Below are 21,853 nucleotides of genomic sequence, written 5' to 3' on the forward strand. Positions count from 1 at the left end.
GCGTCTCATTTTAACCTTTATAACTGCCTTCTAAAATAGGTCTCATTATCAGCCTATTAAGATGAGAAGAACAAAGCACAGGATGGTAACGTAGAACCAGAACAGAGAGAACAGGAACATAAAGGAGAGCCACGCCCAGGCTTTCGGATTCCAGAGTCCTCGCAGTTCACTTTTTCTCTGTCCTGCTGAGAGCAGGGAGGGAAGGCAGCCACCCTTTGGTCCTTCACTCCTGAGGTCCTGGGGCCCACTGTGAGAGCCTATACAGAGCGCCGCAGACAGTGACCTTTTCCCAAGTGCCACCCACCTGACCAGTAACTGACCAGTTGCTTAAATATGTCTGAGCAAAGCCAAGTCTACAGTGATGTATTAAAAATACAGCATTTAAAGAGTCACATTTATGAGACAAAATGGAGGTCATGGAGGAAATTCTTGCAGATTGGCCCTCCATCGTCCACGACTCAGGACATATGCACATAGCCCGAACCCAGAACTGGTAGCCACTTCTTTCCTCCAAAATGACAACCTGCTGAAATCACGATTCTCACAACCTGCCACCACGGGCCTATATTAAGTCTTTTGTTCTCCTGAATTTTCATTTTAAAGGTAATATTATTTAATTTTTCACGCATGTGTCGTTTCTCCCAAATTTTTAGCATGTTTTTTGAGGGTAGAAGATGATGGCTTAAACCAGGTTGGTACCCAATACACATGTGTCAGTTGATTTGGCCCCTAAGTCCAGGAGCAATTAGGGAGACAACATATGCTTGATGTGCTTTCAAATAATGGCTAAACCCTCAACATTGAAGAAGAGACCTCTGGTGTTTAGAGTGGTTCTGGATAATGGGTTCTAGGTAGAATCTCAAATCTTGATGTTGCCAGTATAATAACATAGCTCCATGTCACTGCTCTTTTTTTTCTTCTTAAAGATTTTTGAGAGAGAGAGAGTTCGAGTGCAGGTGATCACAAGCAGGGGAGGGACAGAGGGAGAAAGAGACCACTCGCTGAGCATGGAGCCCAATGTGGGGCTCATCCCAGGACTCTGAGATGGCGACCTGAGCCAAACTCAAGTCGGAGGCTTAACCGCTTAACCGACTGAGCACCAAGGTGCCCCATCACTACCCTTCTTATGTATTTGGGGTCACAAAATGCAGCTCAAAATGGGAGTGACAATGTTATTTGACTTGGGAAAACAGGATCATTGGTGACAAGTAATCACCAGTCCATTTGCTCCTCTGTGCACATCACAGGCCTTCATACACAAGCTCGTTCATAAACTTCCATATTTATGTGACACCTGGATATAATGTGTCACATTAGCATGTCACACTGTTGTACTGACTTCTCACAAACTTGGGCATTCACTGCTCTCACGCCATACATAACTTATTTTTAAAGTGTGCAAACTTCAGGATTCACAGAGCTGCGATCTCACTACAAAAAAAAACAAAAAAAAACAAAACAAAAAAAAAGGGGGGGAGCCTTTCAACTAGGGGGACCTAAAACCCATCATACTCCCACCACATGGGGGTTACCTCCCATTTTAGTACAGGAGAGCCCTATTCCTCAGCACGGGGTCTCTTTTCTCTGCTTCTGCTTCTTTCTAACCATGGACTCACGGGTGAGTTTTTAACTTCTTCATCTTTAAACGAGATGATCATACCTACCTCACAGGGTTGTTGCGAGAATTAAATGAGACAAGGAATATAAAGCATGCCATACTGTGTGTATCCTGAGGCAAGCACTTAAACATGTTAGTCTCTGTCATTACCACACACTGATCATTGGTGTCCAGAGAAAGGCAAGAAGAACCACCTGAGTGTCCCTTCCTCTTCAAACCCCATGTGATGAGGATCACAGTCCCTAATGCTCAACCTCAGTAAAGAATCAAAGCTTATTACAGCGCCACAGAACCTTGGGCATCTAAGAACTTTTCCGCAGCACTGCAGAGAACAAGAGCCCGTATCAAGGTGATGTCTGAATGTGTCAGGGCACTCGCTCTCAGAGTCTTACCTCCTCTGGGACTTGTGTGGTCCCAAAGAGTAGCCACAAGCTACATGTGCTCCCAAACACCTGAAATGTGCAGGAAGTGTCGAAGACAGACATCAAAATCAGAAGACTCAGGACCAAAAATGTAAGCTGTCTCATTAATAGCTTTCAATGCTGATTACCTGTTGAAATGATCATGGGTTTAGCTAACTAAAACGTGTTTTTATTTATTTTTTCAAAGACTTATTTATTTGAGAGACAGAGCACGAGCTGGGGTGGGCCCAGGGAGCGGGAGAAGCAGGATCCCTGCCGAGCACGGAGCCCGATGCAGGGCTGGATCCCAGGACCCTGAGATCATGCCCTGAGCGGAAGGCAGAGGCTTTACCCAGAGTCACCCGGGAGCCCCTAAAATGTGTGTTTTTTTTTTTTAAGATTTTATTTATTTATTTGACAGAGAGAGAGAGAGATCACAAGTAGGCAGGGAGGCAGGCAGAGAGAGGAGGAAGCAGGCTCTCTGCAGAGCAGAGAGCCCGATGTGGGGCTTGATCCCAGGACCCTGGGATCATGACCTGAGCCGAAGGCAGAGGCTTTAACCTACTGAGCCACCCAGGCGCCCCTAAAACGTGTTTTTAAAAATATGTTTTTAACAGGTTAACTTAACTATGTTTTAAAATTAATTTCACTTGTTTTCTTTTAACTTTAAAAAAAAAAATGTGGCTGCCAAAACATTTTTGAGTAGACACGTGTGGCTTGTAACTATACTTTTATTGGACAGCACTGCTGTAGACCATACTGAATGTACACCAAAAGGCCTCATTTGGGGAGATAATTCCAGAATTCAATGACCATCAGAGCAATTCATGCGAAGAGACCAGCAGTCAGACCCCTCCCTGCTCTCCCCATATTCCCAGGCGTCAAGGGTGTTCAAGGTATGTTCAATACATGAAACTCAATGTTCATCTGAAATTAGGTCATCATGCTAACATTTAGTAAATTTGGCTCATGTGATTAACAATAAAAAATTAAAAACTTTTCAAACCGTGGCAGGAAAATAAACATCAATGGATAAACAGGAAGAGGATGTGATCAAGGAATTCAAAAGAAAAAATGCAGACTGCTAAAAACATATTCCAAAGCAAACTTATTAAGAGACATAAAATCAAAACAACTTTTTTCAGTACTGACATTAACAATTCAGTTCAGCAAGCTTCCATAGAGTCCCTAAGAAAGGACTTTTTTTCAAATCATATCTAGACATATTAGGATTTCACCTAGTATGTGTCAAACACCATGCAGAGAAAAATGACTAGAAGGAATTATAATAAGAAGTCAGAGTGGCTCAAGCTATGTGATGGGATTATAGATTTTTCTTCCTTGTCCTGTTTTTCTTTATAAAATTTCTACAATGGACACATGTGGCTACTTTTAAAAAAATTCATTATCTAAGATTACTTAGATATATGTATGCTGTAGAAAAATTAGAAACTGAAGATAAGCCAAAAAATCTGCATCATTATTGTGATAATCAGAGAAAGTAAACAAAATGAGATAAAAGAGTTTAAAAACAAGATGAAATCACAAAGTGCTTCTTGGCCTGTGGTGAAGAGGTTAAAGAGTTAAGACCCGTCGTTCAGCAAAAATACCTCCTGTTTACGCAGTTTTCTCACTTAGAGTACTCTCTTATGATTTTCTGACCCTCGGAGCAACACAGCCAAAGCTTACTGAACTCTGGTTATCTCAGGATAGTGGGACTGCAGATAATTTCTACTTTCCTTCTTTCTCTTTGTTGGGGGGGTGGGGAATGGGTTTTAGAAAAAATGAGCTGTAATAGTTTGCAGATAAGGAAACTGAGGCACAGAGAACTGACGCAACTTACTACAAAATGGAAGAGCCAGAACTCAAAACCCCTCAAATCTTCATGCAAACCCAAATCCTCCCCGCCGGCCCCCACTGATTGTGCAGACACCAGCAAGACTCATAAATGCCAAAATTAAGACTCAAGTCTGTGTAAACGAAGATCTGATTTATTTCCACGCAGGATGGCGAGAGGCAATCCTCTTGTTTGAAGAAGTCACTGGTCTCATGCATTATAGCTGGAACTGTGTTACGTTTCCTAAGAAAGTAACCTGAACTTGACCCTAGCCTTTGAAATTCCCATACTGCAGAGCTTTTTCGCAGAATAAACAGCATGTTTCTTGGCTCATTCAGCCATAATCCAGCTTAAAAGCTGTAGAAACTCCCGAGTTCTAATGCTGGTATTCAAAACACATGTTTAGCTGGTGGAATTTAAATAAGGCTCCATGGCCTCATTTCCGTTAAGGGCAACACATAGTTTTTAATCCAACAACCTTGGACCTGGTTTACCTTTTGTCCTCCATAGCAATTCATGTTCATAACTCTGTAAACTGCAAATCACCGCTCTGGATATACACTTACTCTGAAAATTCCCCTCCCTCCTCCAGACATTTCCAAGTGGAAGCAAGATGGGACCACCAAACATTCTTTAACACAGCACATTCCAAACCCCACCAAGTGAGCCCTGCTCTTGGCCACCTATTTCTGTCCTTGTTCATGGTTTAAACTGCACTCTGCTTACACAGTTGGATCAACATGAGTTTCTTGGGGAGAGGGAGATGTGTTCTCTCTCTTTCATTTGTCACGTGCGCTCCTTGGCTGCGATCCCCTCTTGGTGCCTCCCTCCTTACTGTACCCTCATCTGGCATGTTCCCAGAGGATGTCATCTATCCTAAATAAAACTAGCCCTGGAGGTTTCTCTGGGGAAAAATGCACTGTGCATTTTTAAAGGAAAATACGAGCGACTTAGGACATTAGTTACACCACACTTTCTCTCTCTGGATGCAGGAAACTGTCACCCCGTGCCCTTTTGGGAAGGAGGGTGGTGGACATGGCTGGCCTGGCAGGGTTTGGCGGGAGGGGGGAGAACCAAACAAGCTTCTCCTTGCAAGGAGGTCCGCAGCACCTCCTGCTTGACATCATCTGTAAGATGCTTTTATCAGCCCGCACAAAGGGCTGGGTCAAAGATGCCATCATTCGTGCCTTTATAAGGTATCCATTCACATACTAAAAATCCAATTAATACATTCATAGATGGAAAAAATATTAATCAACAGTTACCACTCTTTTCTCTGCTCCTGGAAAGCTGGTAAAACTATCTTCCTATGCTTATGTCTGGGCCTCAGTGCTTACCATGAACATCATGGATCCCCCCTACCATCCAGTAGGGACAGTGACAGTGCCCACCCCTCAGAAATGCAGTGACAACAGAGGAAGGTCACCCACACAGAGTGCCTGGCGCAGGCAGGCACTGAAGCTTTAGTCCTGTTCCACTGCCCCCTGCTAAGGGTACAGATGGAGTTCTAGACACTGTAAGGTCAGGGCCAGTGATAGAGAACACAGGTTTTAGTGTGTTCTGAATCCATTACAATACATAGATCATACAAACGGAAGACACAAACAGCTAATTTGCAAGGTTAAATTAACCATTAAATTAACCCCCCAAGTAACCCAGCTAATAATGCAAAGTAAAATAAAGAATTAACACTATCTGCCCATTAAGTGAGCGAAGGTTTTGTAATGACAATGACTAAGGTTGGTCAAAGGGCAGTGACACACACACTGTAACGATTTTTACCAACTTATCTGGTATCACGAGTCATTAAATGTTTGTTACAATTTACCCAATAATTTCAACCCTAAATAATGATTTCTAAAGAAGTGAACCAAAAGTTCAGAGACCCCCTCCAGAGAACAGAGCCCCGGACTTCTCCTGGGGCAAGGACAGACAGGGCAGCCAGCCACAACCTGAGTGAGAAGGGGACCGGGGGCTCCACGCACTCTCGAAACATTCAGTTGGTCCTTCTGTTTTTAGCTCCACCTTCACACCAATTTTCAGAAACACTGCCAAGTCTTAAATATTTGGGGTCTTCTCTCAGGCTCTCCCATCCTGCACTCAGAGAGCCACCCTCCTAGGGGTCCTAGGGGATAGGACCAGGTGTCAGGAGTCAGGGCACAGAAAACTTGATATGCATGATTGTGTTCACTCTATTATTTGTAGAAACTATGATGTAAATTATATACTTTATAAAATATCACCCAGCAATAAAAAGGACGGTGAGGAAAACAAGTGCGTGGTATTGTAGAAAGCACTGATACGATAGGAGTTAAAACAAGCTGAGATACTATGGTAGAAAGAATGTGATACAACAGTCCCGACAATAGCACAAACAAGCCAAGATACTCCACTGAATATAATCTATGAGGATAACACACGAAGAAATGAATGTGTAGAGGAAAATGTTAACAGTCGTTGTACTAAGAAGGTAGGCTACTTTGAGTGATTTTTTTTCACCTTTTCGGTTTCCACTTTCGGAAATATGGGCAGACTTCCTTGGAAAGCAAACATGCACTTGACTGACGTCCTCCCAACTGCTCGGACAGCGGTCAGTGCTTCTAGAATGCTCTCTCCACAAAGTGAGTACGAATTATCACCCAAATGCTGGCTTTTTTTTCTTAAAGCCCAATTCTACATAGAACAACCCGTTCGATTCTCACCTTGTCCTCCTTTATATCCCTTACCACTTTCAGGTGGAAGAAAAAGGATCATGGAGCAGGAATACAACCAGAGCCTTCCTCCTCGGCCAGCTCCTGTTCCCTGCAGGTCCCCACCAGCCACCTCAGCAGGGCCTTAGTCTCCCCATCTCTGCCAGCCTCACTACCTCACCCACCACAGGGGCCAACCTGGAGCAAGTCAACGAGGCTGTAACTGATAGCTTCTGCCTGGGGTCTCCCACCAAGAGACTAAAGTGCTTTCCAACAAACCACCACACATCTCCACCTTTAGCAGGTCAGGGAGGGTAAATGTATAAGCTATGGTGGGTCAGTAATGAAGGCAAGAACTCCCAAGTTCTTCCTCCTTCTGTCATAAGCTCTGTGCTCTGTCTCACTTGCCTTTTGGACCTTTCCATCAGTAGGCAAACAGCCGTGAAGTCTGAACAATGTAAAGGGCCAGGAGAGGGGACTCCATGACCTCACTCAGTGGCCCTTCCTTGGTGGCCAGGAGTCTGTGATGTAGGACACCACAGCCTGCAGCTTTCAAAACTACCGCCATCAATGAGGAATAGATAACTCTTTAGGTGCAAAGGAACATAACCACGAAACTCAAATCTCCTGGGTTGAAGGAAACTCGAAGATCGCACACTGCTGAGTCTCAGATCCCACCCTGGGAGTTCAGATCACGCCGGATGTGTCTGCGGCAGGACTGGTATGCACGTACCTTTGTCGTCTGTCGGCCCAGGGCTGGGCCGCTGGAGCCATGCTGGTGAGCCATGGCCAGGCTCACAAAGGGGCCTTTCAGCTCTGGGGCCGAGCCTCAGTGGCCTGTCTGTTACCTCTCTGGAGCCATTTTGATGTGCTGTGTCAGTCCGGCCACCAAGCCTGGCAATTAGCTCAAATCCCTCACGCATTTCTTCTTTTTTTTGACGTCACAACTTTGAGACAAATGACACTTTCCACAAGTAACTGGGTAGATCTCTTACTGCTGCTTCTCTTTGCCCCCTATCCTGTTTCCCACCTCCTAGCTCACCTAAGGCCAGATGACAAAAAACCAAAATGACCCACGTGATGCATTGCAGTAAAGCCAAAGAGAAGAGGAAGGCTTCCTTTGGGGATGTTCCCACCTTCCAGCAAGCTCTAAAGGCTGAGTCAAATGTTCAGGAAAAAAGGTGAAACATCACAAACTCTGATCTGATCCTGTGATAAACACCCTTGACGACTATAAACAAGTCTCTTGAATCAATGTGGCACATATGCCAGACATAGGAAGCCTTTTCTTCCCCCCTCTTCAAACCTGACAGTTTTAAAGTTCAAATGTCTCCTGTGGCTCGAAGAGCTATGAAAGGGTAAAAAACAAGAGCCCCGCAGGCCCCATCTTGGATTCCTCAGTCAGACTATGATGCCTTTGGGGAGAATGAGGTCCACAGCCTGGCAGAGTTCTCCGAGGTGCTATCCTGCTTCCAAGCTGGCATTCCCAGCCTAACACGCGGGGGAACGGTCAGCAGCCGGGAAACCGAGGGCAGGCAAGCCAGCTCTCTCCCTCTGCCAAGGCCCACTCACTGCCTTTTCAGAAGACATACAGCCAAGGTGCACTCTGCACACAGCCGCTGGGGTCCCCCAGGGAAAACTCAACTCACCTGATTTGGAAACAGACAGATAAAGCCCTTTGTGAGAATGATGACATAGCCAAGAACAGGCAGTGGTCACTTGCCTCCCCTTCTCCTGCTCCACCTCTCTCCAAGAAGCCTGGCAGCATTGAAATGCTCATTACTCCCGAATTTGTACCTTCAGACCCAATTTCTCTCTTGAGAGTTTGATTTCCAACTGGCCTCTTGTTTCTCAGCTTCTGGGTCTTATCAGTCATTAAGTCCTGTCTCTGTGACTTTTCTGCCTCTCACAGCACATAACGCTCCCCTGTACCTCCAGCCTCCAACATAGGCCGTGCTCACCAGTTCTTAGCTGGACTACTGAAATTGTCCCTGGAGGTCTCATGGCCTCTGGTCCTGTTCCTTGGATCTATCCTCGACCGCCACTGAAGTCAATCTAATAAACACACACAGAGTCTCTCCCTGGAAACACTGGCTTTCCCAACTGCTTCTGGCTAAATTCCAAACTCCATAGAAGGACTCCCAGAGACCTTGACCAGCTGGTCTCAGCTCCGTGTTCTAACACATCTCTGCCACTGCTGGCCACTCCCTAACCCACCCGTGGTACCTGGGTGTGTTCCAGACCAAACCAGCCCATTCCCCCCACACAGTGTGTTCTGCTACCCCATCTCCTCACATGCTTTCCCCACAGCCCTACTGGTCCTTTGAGACCCGGCGTGGACGTCACCTCCTCTGGGGGGCTCTCCCCTTTGCCTCCAGGTGTGAGTCATACAATCTCTCTGGTTCTAAGCACTCCACGTACTGCCTTCAAACAGACCCTACAGAGCAGTGATGGGCTCAGGGGCTAGCCCCACCAGGACAGCGAGATGAGGTCCTTGAGGGTGGGAGCCCTTCTTCATCTCAAACCAGGTACAAGGCCGCACAGAGGAGACACCTTGTAAGTGCTGCCGAATCCAGCCATCAGTAGGAAGAAGGATTAGAATTAGGGCCATGGAGGGAACAGCTGTTGATGGTCAGGCCACTGCAATCTCGTTCCAGCGGCCCAGAGCGGCGGACCTCGAAAATGCAGGTGTCTCTCTAGGCTTTAGTGTCTCATCTGCTCAATACAGAGGTGAAACTCTAAGATTTCTATGGCCCTTTTAGCTCCACTGTTCTAGCATTCAGACTACGTTTTCCTTTCAAATCTACAATGAAGAATAGCTCCATAAAACCCCATGGCAATAATAAGCTCCAGGAGTCTGGACACTGTCCACAGAGACAGCCAGGAAAACTGCCGCTTTGCCTGGCCACCAGGCAGAGCTCCCAAGGATGGCCAGAGACCGAGGCTCCTCCCCTCAACTCATAAATCCCCGATCGCCTTCTGCTACATTTGGAGACAATCCTCTATTGATCTGTGTTCTGTTTCACTCTACGTATTCTGGTCCAGAAGTGCCTTATTAAGTATCACGCGCAAGGGAAAAAAAAAAAAAAAAACCTAATGGCTGAAACCCAACCCGCCTTGAAAATAACAAGCTCGGAGAACATGATCTCGAAATCTCGAAAAGCCAGGTTAAACCCATGGGCCTGAGAGAGAATCACCTGGTCACCCCATACTCTGGGGGCGGCTGGTACCGCAGGACGGCCACTTCTGTTCTCGCGGGCTGAGGGGCGGGGTACGGCTTGACCATCTCGTGCAGCATCGCTGGGTGCTGGTCGCTGTAGAAGAGTCCGTGCTCCTGGCTCTTGCTGACGGGGGACACCATCTGCTTGGTCTTGTAGGGGTACTCGGGCGGAGGACCCCGGGGGTCCAGCACTTTCCCCGCGGGCTGGGCGGGGGAGGGTCCCCCTCCTGCCTTGAACCCCTTTCCGTTGCCAGAGCCAGGGAGGTGCTGCTTAGCACCGTTCCTCTCCAACGACAGCTGCATGATCCTCTCGCTGAGAGAGCGCACGTGGCCCTGCTTGAGCTCCTTCAGCGCCTCATCCTTGTGCGCCTGCCCGCTGCTGGCGCGGCTCACCGTGGGCCTGCCCTCGGTCCGGGCCTTCTGACCGCCGGCCCCGGCCATGTAGTAACTGTGCCCGACAGTCCCCTGCGGCGGCGGTGGCGGCGGCGGCTGCTGCCCCCGAAAGAACTGGGACTGCGCCTTGGCCTCCTCGTACGTGGGCAGCTCCTCGTTGTTCTGTTGAGGCTGCGGGGGCCGCACCTGCTTCTCCATCGCCGTGTTGTCCACCTGGTGTTCCTGACCCTGTGGCTCCTGGCGCGCCGCCTGGTAGACCATTGGTGGGTCTTCTGGAGCGAGGTTTTCCGTGGAAGAAAAGCTGTTCGTGGGGTGGGCGGGTCCTGCGCTCCCTGTGGCCTGGTGCTGAATGGCCAGCAAGTTCATGTTCTCGGTCGGGGTGCCATACCGCAGTTGTTCCTGGATCAGCCGCTGTAACACTGTCCCAGCGGCCGCATCCTCGGAACCTCTCATCTCCACCTCTGACGTCCGCAGGAGGCTTGGGGGCTGGAAGTGACACGGGGGCTCCTCAACTAGAAGGCAAACAGAGGGAAAAGGGTGTCAGGATGTGCCATGGGGACACGGGTCTGGATCTACACGCTGAGTAATTAACATGGTACCTACCGTAGCCTTTATTCTTTTTATTTTATTTTATTTTATCATTTTATATATTTATTTACCTACTTATTGATTTTTACAGATTATTTATTTATTTGAGAGAGAGAGTGCACGGGGGGAGGAACAGAGGGACAGAGGCTCAGCAGGGAGCCTGATGTGGGGTTCAAACCCAGGACCCTCAGATCATGACCTGAGCTGAAGGCACCCAGGCCACGCAGGTGCCTGCTACAGTAGCCTTTAAAGACAACATTTCAAATACACTGCCACCTCCGTTTACCCTGAGTGTCTCAGGGAAGTGTTGCTCCCACTCACAGCGAGGCTACTACCCTCCATTCCCTCATCTCCTGCTTCCTCCTGGACCTTGCTGTCCTTCACCCCCTCCCTTTCCTTTAAACTCCCTGCTGGCTCCTTGCCTTCCTCATAGAAACATGCCAAATCTTTCCCATCTTTAAAAAAAAAAAAAAAAAAATGGAAGCAAAAAAAAAAAAACCAACAAGATCAAACAAAAAGGAATCCCCTTTTCTTGGCCCAACCACATACCTCTAACTGCCTCTGTGCATCTGTACTCCTGTTCTCTTCTGATTGTCCTCGGTAAGCAGTCTACACTCCCCGTCTCCTCTTGCCAAATGCCCCATTTGCCACTCTCCCTAAAGTTCTGATTAACTACCAAGCCCAGCGAGAATATTCCATCTCCCGTATGACACACCTCACCTGTCGGAAGCATTTCAGACTTGTCATGGTGAGCATCTCCTTCCTGAAGTGCTTCCTGAAGCATCCAGGTCTCCCACCTCCAACCCCTGCCCTGGTTCCAGCTCCTGCCTCTCTGGGCACTTCTTCTCTGGCCCCCTCTTTTTCACCCGCCTCTTAAATTCTGGTTATTTCCCACAGCTCTGCCCTGAAAGCTCTCCCACCATCACTCAACAGAATCTCCCAGGCCATCACACCGGCCACCCGTCTTTGAAGACTGATTCATGACCTACATCTACCGCCCCCAGCAGACGGCCCCGTTGGCTCGCCACACTCAACATGTCCTCCCAGCCCCCAGCACTTACCCACCAAACCCCATATCCCTCCCTCATCTACTCCTAGCCAAGCCAGAAACCTGGGCGTTTTCCAAAGTTCCTTCTCCTCCCTTACCTCTAGCATCCAGTATTAGCCTGCCAACTCTACCTCTTAAATACCTCTCCTAACCTTTTTCATTCCCCTCCAGTCCCCAAGTGTATTATTGATAACCACAATGTAACCGTAAGAGCCATTTTAAAAGTACATATGATGCACCAGGTACTGTGCTAAATTCTCTCCACATGTTATTTCGTTTATCCCTCAGATAATCATATGAGGCACATATGATCATACGAGACAGATATCATTTCCCCTATCTCACAGATGAGGAGAGAGGCTCAGAGAAGGCGAATGACAGGGGTCACAGAGGTAGGAAGAGCCAGAGTCGGGATCTGACTCATTCTACAAAAAAAGCTGTATTTATTCCACAACACTGCAAAGCCCATGGTGTCTCATACCCAGACAATTCCAGCAGCCTCTTATCTATTTTTCTGACACTCGGTCCCACCTCCAAACCCACCCAGGAGACCTCAACCTATCTTCCACGTTACCCTGAAAGACTGTTCAACTAGGAAAACCTAACTATATCACTCCTCTGCACAAAATTCCTCAGTAGTGAATTACAAGATGAAACTGACATCCTACCCTAGGCTGCAGCAGGTAGGGGGAACCAGCAACAGTTCAGGCCACCACCACTACCTCCCCTCCCAGGCCACCCCTCGGTGCGTGAGTCCAGCAGTACCTAAGACCACATAGCTCCCAGACACGCGATTTCTCTCCCGCCTCTAGGATTTCACTCATGTTCTTCCCTCTGCCAAGAGGGATGCACCTCACCAGGTCTTCTTGGGAAATTCCTAGACATGCTTCAAATGAGGGCTCACAGCTACTCTGGAGTATAACTTGTCCCACTGCAGCCCAGCAGACTTGACCCCTACTCCTAAGTGCCTTCTCCATTCGTACAGATCACCATTAGAACCGTTATCGCTCTAGACAGCAGCGATTATTTATCCAAGACTCTCAGCTTCTTAAAGGCAAGGATCCTGCCAACCCATCCCGGTCTCGCTAGTGCACAGAACCCAGTGTGCATATAACGGGGGATCAAACATTTAAGAACTCCTGCATGAGTGCAGGAAAATCTGTCCATTTCACAATACTAGTAAGTAGTGTATTGAGGAAATTACATAGCAGTAAGTAAAAATTCTAGCACTTACTACAGGTGTGACCTTGAGCAAATCACTATCTCTGAGCTCAATCTCCTCATGGGTAAAGAGAGGGAACTGAACTAGATCATCGCCAAGGAGCCTCACTTCTATAATCCCAGGCAATGATGGCTCTGTTTCTATATATACACAGAATACCTCGTCTCCCCCCAAACCATCTTTCTTCCCCAAGGCTGCCTTTTTGTTTGTTTGTGTTTTCTGTAATTGGCAGCCTTACCCTGTAAGCCATCCAGACAGAAATTTCAGAGGTACTTTTGGCCCTTTATCTCTTTTTCTCTTCACATTTGATCAAGTGCCAAACTAGTTTTTCTTGGTCCAGTAAAATGAGAAAAAATAAAGGTGGTAGTATATCACCCATATACACGTGTGTACCCACAGATGCTTGTCATTAGGTTTATGCCTCTATCTTTTTTTAGGCAAGGGCTATGAAAGGTCACATCCCTCTTACTCTTTTTGGCATTAAAATATGACAAAAGGTGACACTAGATGACATTTTTAGTGTCTTAGCGATAGTAAAAGACTGCAACCCTAATTTCCATGCCCTCAGCCACTTCCCAGGTGCCTGCTCTCCCTACCACTTGCCTTAGAGGTCTCCAATGGCCTCCTCACATCTCTTGCCTCTGGCCTCTTCTTCCAATCCACCCTGCATATATGATCTATACTCTTCTACCAGAATTCAAGAACGAGATGGCAGAGTTTTATCTGCTCTCTTCACTTGCTATCTCTGCAGTGCCTAGAACACAACCCTGATGCACAGAAGGCATTCAGAAAATAATTGTCCTGCAACTTCAAGAACTTTACAGACTGGGTCCTGAAGCTCATGACCAGAACTCTGATCACACAGGTCTGCCTCTCCCCTCCCCCACACCCTCCAAATCACACCCCCAAGACCTCAGGCAAGTTACTTGGCTTCTCTGAAACCCTCCCCTCTGGGAAATGGGCAGACTTCATTTCTACTCCATAAGACTGCATGTGCAGTAAGTTCGAACTTATTCCCTACTTCCCAAGAAGGTATACTGTAACTAAGATATAAGCCCAAAACTCAGCAATAAAAAATTTCAAACACGAGAAACAGGTTTTTGGAAGTCCATGTAAGATGAATTGCCAAAGAACTATAATAAGCAATGAAGAACCCAAGGAAAGAGAGATCAGTGTGGGCTTCGGTGGGCCACACACTCACTGTGAAAATCTTCCCCACCAACCAGTTACATCCAGGCCTTCAGACAGGTGCTGGAGGTAGAAGGTAAAGAGAACACAGTCCCTGCCCTCAGGATAACTGTTATGAAAGGCTTGTGGCACAAGCGAATTCACATAAAAATAAACATTGTAAACAACTTGAGTAAAAATGCAAATAAAAAGACAAATGTATTTCCAAAAGATAATGACTTGGGGGAGAGGGGTTCTCCTCAAGCGTGAAAACTACTGAATTTCCTTTTCATAAGCACATTTGCCAAGAACCAGGAGATCCCTCCCTACAGTGCTTTTTGTTTTGTTTTTGTTTTAAGATTTTTTTTATTTGACAGAGAGAAGGAGAGAGAGAGCACACAAGCAAGGGTAAGAGCAGAGGGAGAGGAAGAAGCAGACTCACCATGGAGCAGGGAGCCCGATGTGGGGTTCAATCCCAGGAGCCCAGGATCATGACCTGAGTCAAGGGCAAATGCCCAACCGACTGAGCCTCCCAGGCACCCCTCCTTCAGTGGTTTTAAAGATTCCCTTCTAGTTTTACCAATTTCAAATGCCCTCAAAAATAGGCAAGAAGTTTTCACACAGGAATCAGTTCCCTGCCTACTATAGCTTTGAATTTCTTCTGAACTTCTCAATTATTTGCAGAAAGAGATAAAAGTAAAAGCAAAGGAGGAGGAAAAAGTTCTGGAAAAAAATACTACAAAAATGTATATAGGAATTGGAGAAAAATTAGGGAATAAATGGTATGACTCTTAAGTTCCTACATAAGAACTCTGTCTGTTGAGAGTCACATATTATTATAAAACAGTCTACTGACACCAGAGCACAAACATTAAGAATAAGACACCCACCACTAAAAAGACAATCAATAATACAACTGGCCGGTTTGTAAAACAAGGACAGAAAAAAAATTAAGCAAAAGGCTAAAAATCAGAAACATATGATCATCCTGTTTTTCCAACCGAAATGCCAGTAAAAGGACTTACCAACTTTTTCCCTGATGCTACTACCGTTTGCCTCCACTGTCAAAGCAGATGGTTCACGCCTCCCAGAATAGAGCTGGAAGTCAGGGAAAAAGTAGTTGGGGTCTTCCAGAATCGGGGCGGGACTACCGGGGCTGTAACAAACAGGAGGGGGACCTGGGGAAGAAGCAAAGTGCCTATTAGTGCCAATGAAGTCCTCCTCTCCCTCCTTCCTGTGTGACTCACCAGAGCCCACGAGGCATTCTCCCTCACTCAACTCGGAGCTGTCTTTTTGATTCAGAAAATTCCAAAGTTAACATTCAGAATTATCGCAAGTCCAACCACCCACCAAAATGACCCGTGAGGTCAAAATAACAATCTACAAGACACACTGAGTAAAGTCATGATGATTTCACACGACCCAGTTCCACACACCGAAAGAAATCACGCCCCCTACAGAACTGGACAAATCGCAAAGTTCGGGATGGTCAAGGCGGGGGACAGAAAGGACAGGGGTGGGGAGGCCAGAAAAGGAGACTAAAATGAGAAGAGCAGCTGTGTCACAGAAGACATAAAAGACACCAAGAGGGGCTGGCTGTGTTGCCAGACCACGTGGGAGCAAGAGCCTGTCCCAGCCCAGGACAGAGCTCGCAGCCCCACTCAAGGATTCTGGAACCCACGCGGCAGTGTGAGCCGGGGTCGTTGGGTTCTGGCTCTCTGCCGAGCGCCGGCCTCTTAGCCCCAGTTTATCTGCTTTACACTCAAACCGGAATGGGCTTCCTGTTCCAATTCAACGTGACACAGTAGTAAACCCTATAGGCACTAAACATGAGATCCCACTAGTTGAGGACCCACACATTTCAAAAAGAGAGAGTGGCATTTTCTCATTATGGATCTGGCTCAGGAATGGCATGTGCAAGCATATAACTCTGGGTGACAGCATCTAGTCACGTGGCTCAAAATTTTAGGTGAGAATGGGGAGCAATCTGCTAATGAAACGGAAGCCTAATTAGGGGTATATATATATAAGTGTATACGCCTATAAAGGAATGTGTAGGGTGTGTGTGCATAGGTATAGGCTTCCGGTACAGAACCTAGCAAAGAACCTCTGCATTAAGTCATCACTACAATGAGACAGGGACCACGGTTACCAGAACCAAGATGCAGCCCCACATACAAGCTGGCCTTAGAACAGAGGACCCGGTCTCCGAAAGCACGGTGAGCTGGCGGAATGGAATGGCCGGCCAATATCAACCAATCAGAACGAGGCCCTTTCAACCAATCAAGAACCGTTCTTTCCCCCGCCCCCTCATTAGCAAATTAAACCAGCGTGGGAAGCGGAGGAGGAGCCTGATAGGCTGCAGGACTTCCTTTCTGTTCCAGCCAGTCTAACTTATCTGTCCTAGCGCTGAGTCTCCCTTCAGCTCCAGCTGTAACCCTGGTAAAGCCTTGTCTGTGCCTTTGATTTGGGGATACAGCCTCGTTTCTATCCTTGCGCAGCCCAAGAACCAGTAACAGGAACCCTGGTACAAACTGATTTTCCACAGCTTATCCAGTGGCCTGGCAAAGGAGAGCGGGTTCAACGGCTCGAGGCCACAGAGCATACGGAGAGCAATCCTTGTCCCCACATCAGCAGAGAAGGCACCAGAGATATGCCGCCTTTCACCATTTGGCTACAGGCCTCAATATTAGGAAAGCGCAAAAGCACTTCGCACACACCCGCAGACTGAGGGACAGGATGTCCAACCACATATCAACAATCACTTAAGACTGCTTTTTTTGTACACTTGGGTGTCCCACGCATTCCCAGAGAGTCCCGTTCCCACTGCCGCCCCCTACTCCTGGGAGCTGCAGAAAGAGCCCAGCAGATGACCAGATGGGCCCTGCAGACAGACAGGCCCGGTATCATCGCTCCACTAAGCCAAGTGAACCAAGTGAGTTCGTCCAGCCTGACGCACCCACCGAATCACGCTCTTTGTAGCTTCCTCGCCTGTCAGGCAAGATAAAATGACCAGAATGTGTGTCACTGGGTCTGCGGCAGCAGATTCCTGGGCTATATGGCAAAAATGAAAGCAAGGCCTTGCCCTTAATCCCACAGGTACATAATCCTTCCCCTCCTATGCTAGTTCAGAATCTTCACTAGGAACTCCTACAGCAAAAACTGAGGCTCTTTTCTTAGGTGAAGGCAGGGTACACGATCTACCCCACGGGGTCAAGGCTAGCTGACATGAAGAACTGGAAGGAAACGCGTGCCACAGGACAACATACAAGGGGGAATGCTGTGGGCTTTGTTAGCGTTCCCCACCCCCAGGAGCAAGGCTGGGAGAATCCACGGACACTTCCAGGTAACACTCCCACCAGGGGAGCCCCTGCAAGGCCTGGCTCCTGTCCAGGGCCCCAGGCAGGGTAGTGGTTTTAGAGCGGTGCACAGCCAATCAAGGATCCCCACGTGCTCAAAGGTGTGTTGGGCGTCTGTGAGGTTGCCCCAGGGGCTACATAAAGACTATTTCCACATGGGGTCCTCCGGACTTCCTGACCTGCAGTAGTAACCTGCTTCTTTCAAGCCAATCTTTGTCCCAGGAAGACCACCAACACAGCTTTAGCCTACAGGGGGATAGGGGCACAAGCAATGGCAAACAGGCTAAGGCCAGCGTAATAGAGCTCTCTATAGCGTCTCCCTCTTGGGGGGTGCGCGGGCAGGTCCTAGGGCTCCTGACAGAGGGCCAGGTATCTGTCCGTGATGTGCGCCACAAAGGGTGAAGTTCTGGAATTCTGGCTGGAGCAGTCGACATTTCTGTCTCATCTTGGCTCTGATCCATCTCACCAAGAACGGTCCGCTTCTTTACCAAATCCACCTCTCTGTGTCAACAAGAAGAATCCTGTGGGGCTCTCTCTGAGAGTGACTGCTTCTGGCTTATTTCTGAAGCTCACTTCCCATTATGGTTTTATGGTGTTACTTTCTTTGTACCTGTCCCGAAGCCTTTAGGTAATGCAACCCTGGACAAGACTTTTTTTTCCCCCTTACTCAATATAGCCGTAACAAAGGACCTCATTGTTGAAGGGAAAATGACGCGAGTTTTCTGGGGGTAGGCAAGAGGCAGAAGAACCCTGGTGACCTCATCTGCTTCACCTCCACTACAACGTTTCTTCCCTGAGATCAGATCCTGAATCTGTAAAGAGGCTAATAGAACAGGCTCAGAAGTATCCTTTATGTTTAGATACCAGAAGACATTCCAACAGTCACTCGCCTATCACCCAGGACTCACAGAGCTGGGAAATCTCCTGTCCTTAAATCTTACTTCTCAGCTTGCCATTTGCTGGCACATACTGTTCTAGCTACAGCTTCAAGGCCAAATTCTGTTTGGATTTCAAGGCTGCCTACTACAGTTACCCACCCTACTGCCAACAGCCTTAATGGTCCACTTGGCCTCCCCACATCCCGTGATCATGTCACCCCATTTTCCAAGTTCCAGCTGGGAATCCCATCCCCTGACCTCACACTCCACTCCCCAAGTCCTTCACAGTTCACCCCAACAAACTCACTATACTTCCTGTCGAACACCCCCCCACGCACATAATGGCTTTCCTTCCCTCAACTATGGCGGCAATTATGAGGTGAAGCCCACAACTTAGCATTTAAACATCAACTACCGGGCGCCTGGGTGGCTCAGTGGTTTAAAGCCTCTGCCTTCAGCTCAGGTCATGATCTCAGGGTCCTGGGATTGAGCCCCGCATCGGGCTTTCTGCTCAGTAGGGAGCCTGCTTCCCCCTCTCTCTCTATCTGCCTCTCTGCCTACTTGTGATTTCTGTCAAATAAATAAATAAAATCTTTAAATAAATAAATAAATAAACATCAACTACCTAGTATTTTACAGCAGTCATTTAAAGATTTTTTTTTAATTTATTTATTTGACAGACAGAGATCACAGGTAGGCAGAGGGGGCGGGGGAAGCAGGCTCCCTGCTGGGCAGAGAGCCCAATGCAGGGCTCCATCCCAGGACCCTGGGATCATGATCTGAGCCAAAGGCAGAGGCTTTAACCCACTGAGCCACCTACGCGCCCGTTTTTCGTTTGTTGGTTTTTTCTTTTTTTTTTAAGATTTTATTTATTTGAAAGAAGAAGAGCAAGCGCAAGCTGCATGAAGGGCTGAGGGAAAAGCAGACTCCCTACTGAGGGGGAGCCAGAGGTGGAGCTTGAACCCAGAACTCCCGGATCATGCCCTGCGGTGAAGGCAGACGCTCAGCCACCTGAGCCACCCAGGCGCCCTTGTAACAGAGATTTTAAACACAGTAACAAACAACTGTGGACTTCTACCTTCCCTTCAAAGAGCTAAGGAATTTGCTGAGTGTGCCAGCAACCTCAAAGTTAAATGTAAGCAACCAAGCCTGATTTCGGCAGATCTGGAGGCTTTTCTAGGGGAGTGGGATACTCTGCTCAGGGAGGCAGACACCCTAGAAACAATGTTTAGAAGCAGCCTCAGGAGCCCATGACTAGGGCCTGAAAAGGAAAGGCAAGTCTGTTCATAAGTCCTCTTAAGAGACCAAGCTAGCTCTTCTGAGTTAGCGGATTCCCACTTCAAGAGCCTGAGATCGGGGTGAAGCAAAGACAGGTGAGAGCACCCTGTTCTAGAACATTTGCACACAACACACAGTTTTAAACAGGAAGCAGAATCTCCATGCACTGGAAGAGCTCTTCCCCAAGGAACCATTATCTGAAACCCAAGATGGGGGTGGGGATGGGGACGGGTGGGAGGGAGGAAGATTTCCAAGATTCCCAACCCTTGTATGATAATCATCTTTCTTGGCACCGAATGTGGATTCTAATCCCTGAACCAATCTGTCTGTTGTAGAAAACAAGTTAAATAATAAATACACTACTAGCTACTTAATTTAGACTTTCTCAAAGTGGAATTTGTGATTAATAACGTTAAAGCCGTGCGAAGTTTAACTTTGTAATGCTTATTTAGAAATATCCGAGATACTATCAGTGTGAGCCAAAATGCAGAATGTATGCTTAACCTTTAAAGTAACAATTGAGTTCAGCAGGGCACTGTGCTAGGAGCTAAAAACACCAAGAAATGAGTAAGAACATCCGTGGTCTCAGGATATTATGACCTATATACAACTACCCGAATTTCCCTGCAGACTCAGTGCTCTCCCAAAGGGACACACAGTTACCCAGAAGTAACTCATCACTACCTGTTGACTAGGAAGGCAAGACAGAGCTGAAATAACAAGGAGTAAGAGACAGGTGAGTGGAACAGGCAAAAATGAGGAGGATATTACTTCCCTGGGGCGTGAGGAGAGGGTGCTAAGGAGGAGAGAGCAACACAATGTGGTTCAAGGAGAAGCACAGAGCCTGAGTCATGGAAGCCTTTCATCTCTAAAAGGAATGGCGAGTTCCGTGTCACTCGGGTATGGGTAGGGAGGAGGATGACTCAGAAGTCAGTATTTAAGGGAGCTTCTTAAAAGCTTTTTAAATTTTAGTACATTATTTTCCTAACACTACAGAAATGCAAAATAATTTCGAGATTAGGTGATCCAACTGCCAACTGCTACAACCATATTCCTGAGTCAATCACCTCTAATTAAATGCTGTTAGCGTTAGGGAACCCTGAACTCACTACGTAAACCTTGGGGTAGGTTCTATCTCCCATTCCGAAGCCGGAAGGTTATAGCAACTAGGACACCCTCAGCTCGGTCAACTGGATTTTCCATCCAAAGACTTTGAATCTTGGCGAAATGACACAAAGACAAAGGGTGTTGGTCAAATGCCGGCAGTACCATTACCACAGCGGTCCGGGGGCAGCCGCGGCTGGCCCTGCAGACCCACGCTCACAAGACGGACGGCACATCCCTGGCTGGGTTCCCGGTGAATTTTCACCTCGGCTCCTGCCCACTTTCTGGGCCTTCCTGTCCATTTGTGAGCTGACGGATATACTTCCGATAAATCCCTCTTTTCGCTTACGTTAGCCAAAATCACTTTGTGCTTACAATCAAGAACTAATGAGAGAGATTTACATTTAAAATAATGAAATGTTCTGTCCCTGCTCATAATAACTGAGCATTGTTTATATCCCACTACGTGACTTAGCACCATCTGCCTTGGCTTCCAGTCACTTGCCTCTATAGCCCCAGGTATCCTTCACACAAACCCTAAAAAAACTTGAGTTCCCCCCAAAGTTTCCCTCATCCGGAGGACCTTTCCTTCCAAGTGAGTCGGAAAACTCTTACTCGGGCACAATCTAAATGCTCAGATACACATGCTGACTCTGCAGAGTCTTCTGGAGCTCTACTCTAGGGCCACCTCCTCTGTGAAGTCATCCACCCCCCCCATATGCTTATGGGCTATTCCTCCGTGCCCCCATCATGGTCCATGCAAATTTATGCCACTGTTCAACCACCTACATATTTGGTTTATATTTTTCTCCCTCCTCCCGCCCCAGTCAACTCATAAGTTGAATAACAATTGATGATGTCTTATTTGCTTTTTTATCCCCAGTTTCTAGCAGAAACAAAATCACAGTAAATGCTCAATACACATGTATTGAATCAATAAATCATCTGCGTATGTTTACTGGACCTGGTAGTTTCTAGCACCTAAGGGGCATTGATAAATATGTATTAATGGAATTAGGGTATGTTTTTAAATCACCAGTTATAAAGATA

At 47.3% G+C, this 21,853-nt stretch overlaps 1 protein-coding gene across 12 annotated transcripts in view; it reads right to left on the bottom strand.

Moving 5' to 3' along the window:
* Nucleotides 1-21,853, bottom strand: part of AMOTL1 (angiomotin like 1) — a 152,290-nt gene that overhangs the window by 52,306 nt on the left and 78,131 nt on the right. For 8 of the 12 annotated variants that reach the window (XM_004754517.3, XM_045087176.1, XM_045087178.1 and 5 more), the window contains 2 exons: nt 15,210-15,362; nt 9,744-10,671 (listed from right to left, as the gene is read on the bottom strand). In XM_004754517.3, the coding sequence (XP_004754574.2) occupies nt 9,744-10,671; nt 15,210-15,362 (1,081 nt within the window). The remainder of the gene's footprint in view (nt 1-9,743; nt 10,672-15,209; nt 15,363-21,853) is intronic. The other 4 variants (XM_045087179.1, XM_004754522.3, XM_004754524.3 and 1 more) reach the window with 1 other exon arrangement.

This window comes from Mustela putorius, unplaced genomic scaffold, assembly GCF_011764305.1.
Source record: "Mustela putorius furo isolate JIRA1106 unplaced genomic scaffold, ASM1176430v1.1 tig00001069_pilon_pilon_pilon, whole genome shotgun sequence".
In the NCBI taxonomy this organism is placed as follows: Eukaryota; Metazoa; Chordata; class Mammalia; order Carnivora; family Mustelidae; genus Mustela; species Mustela putorius.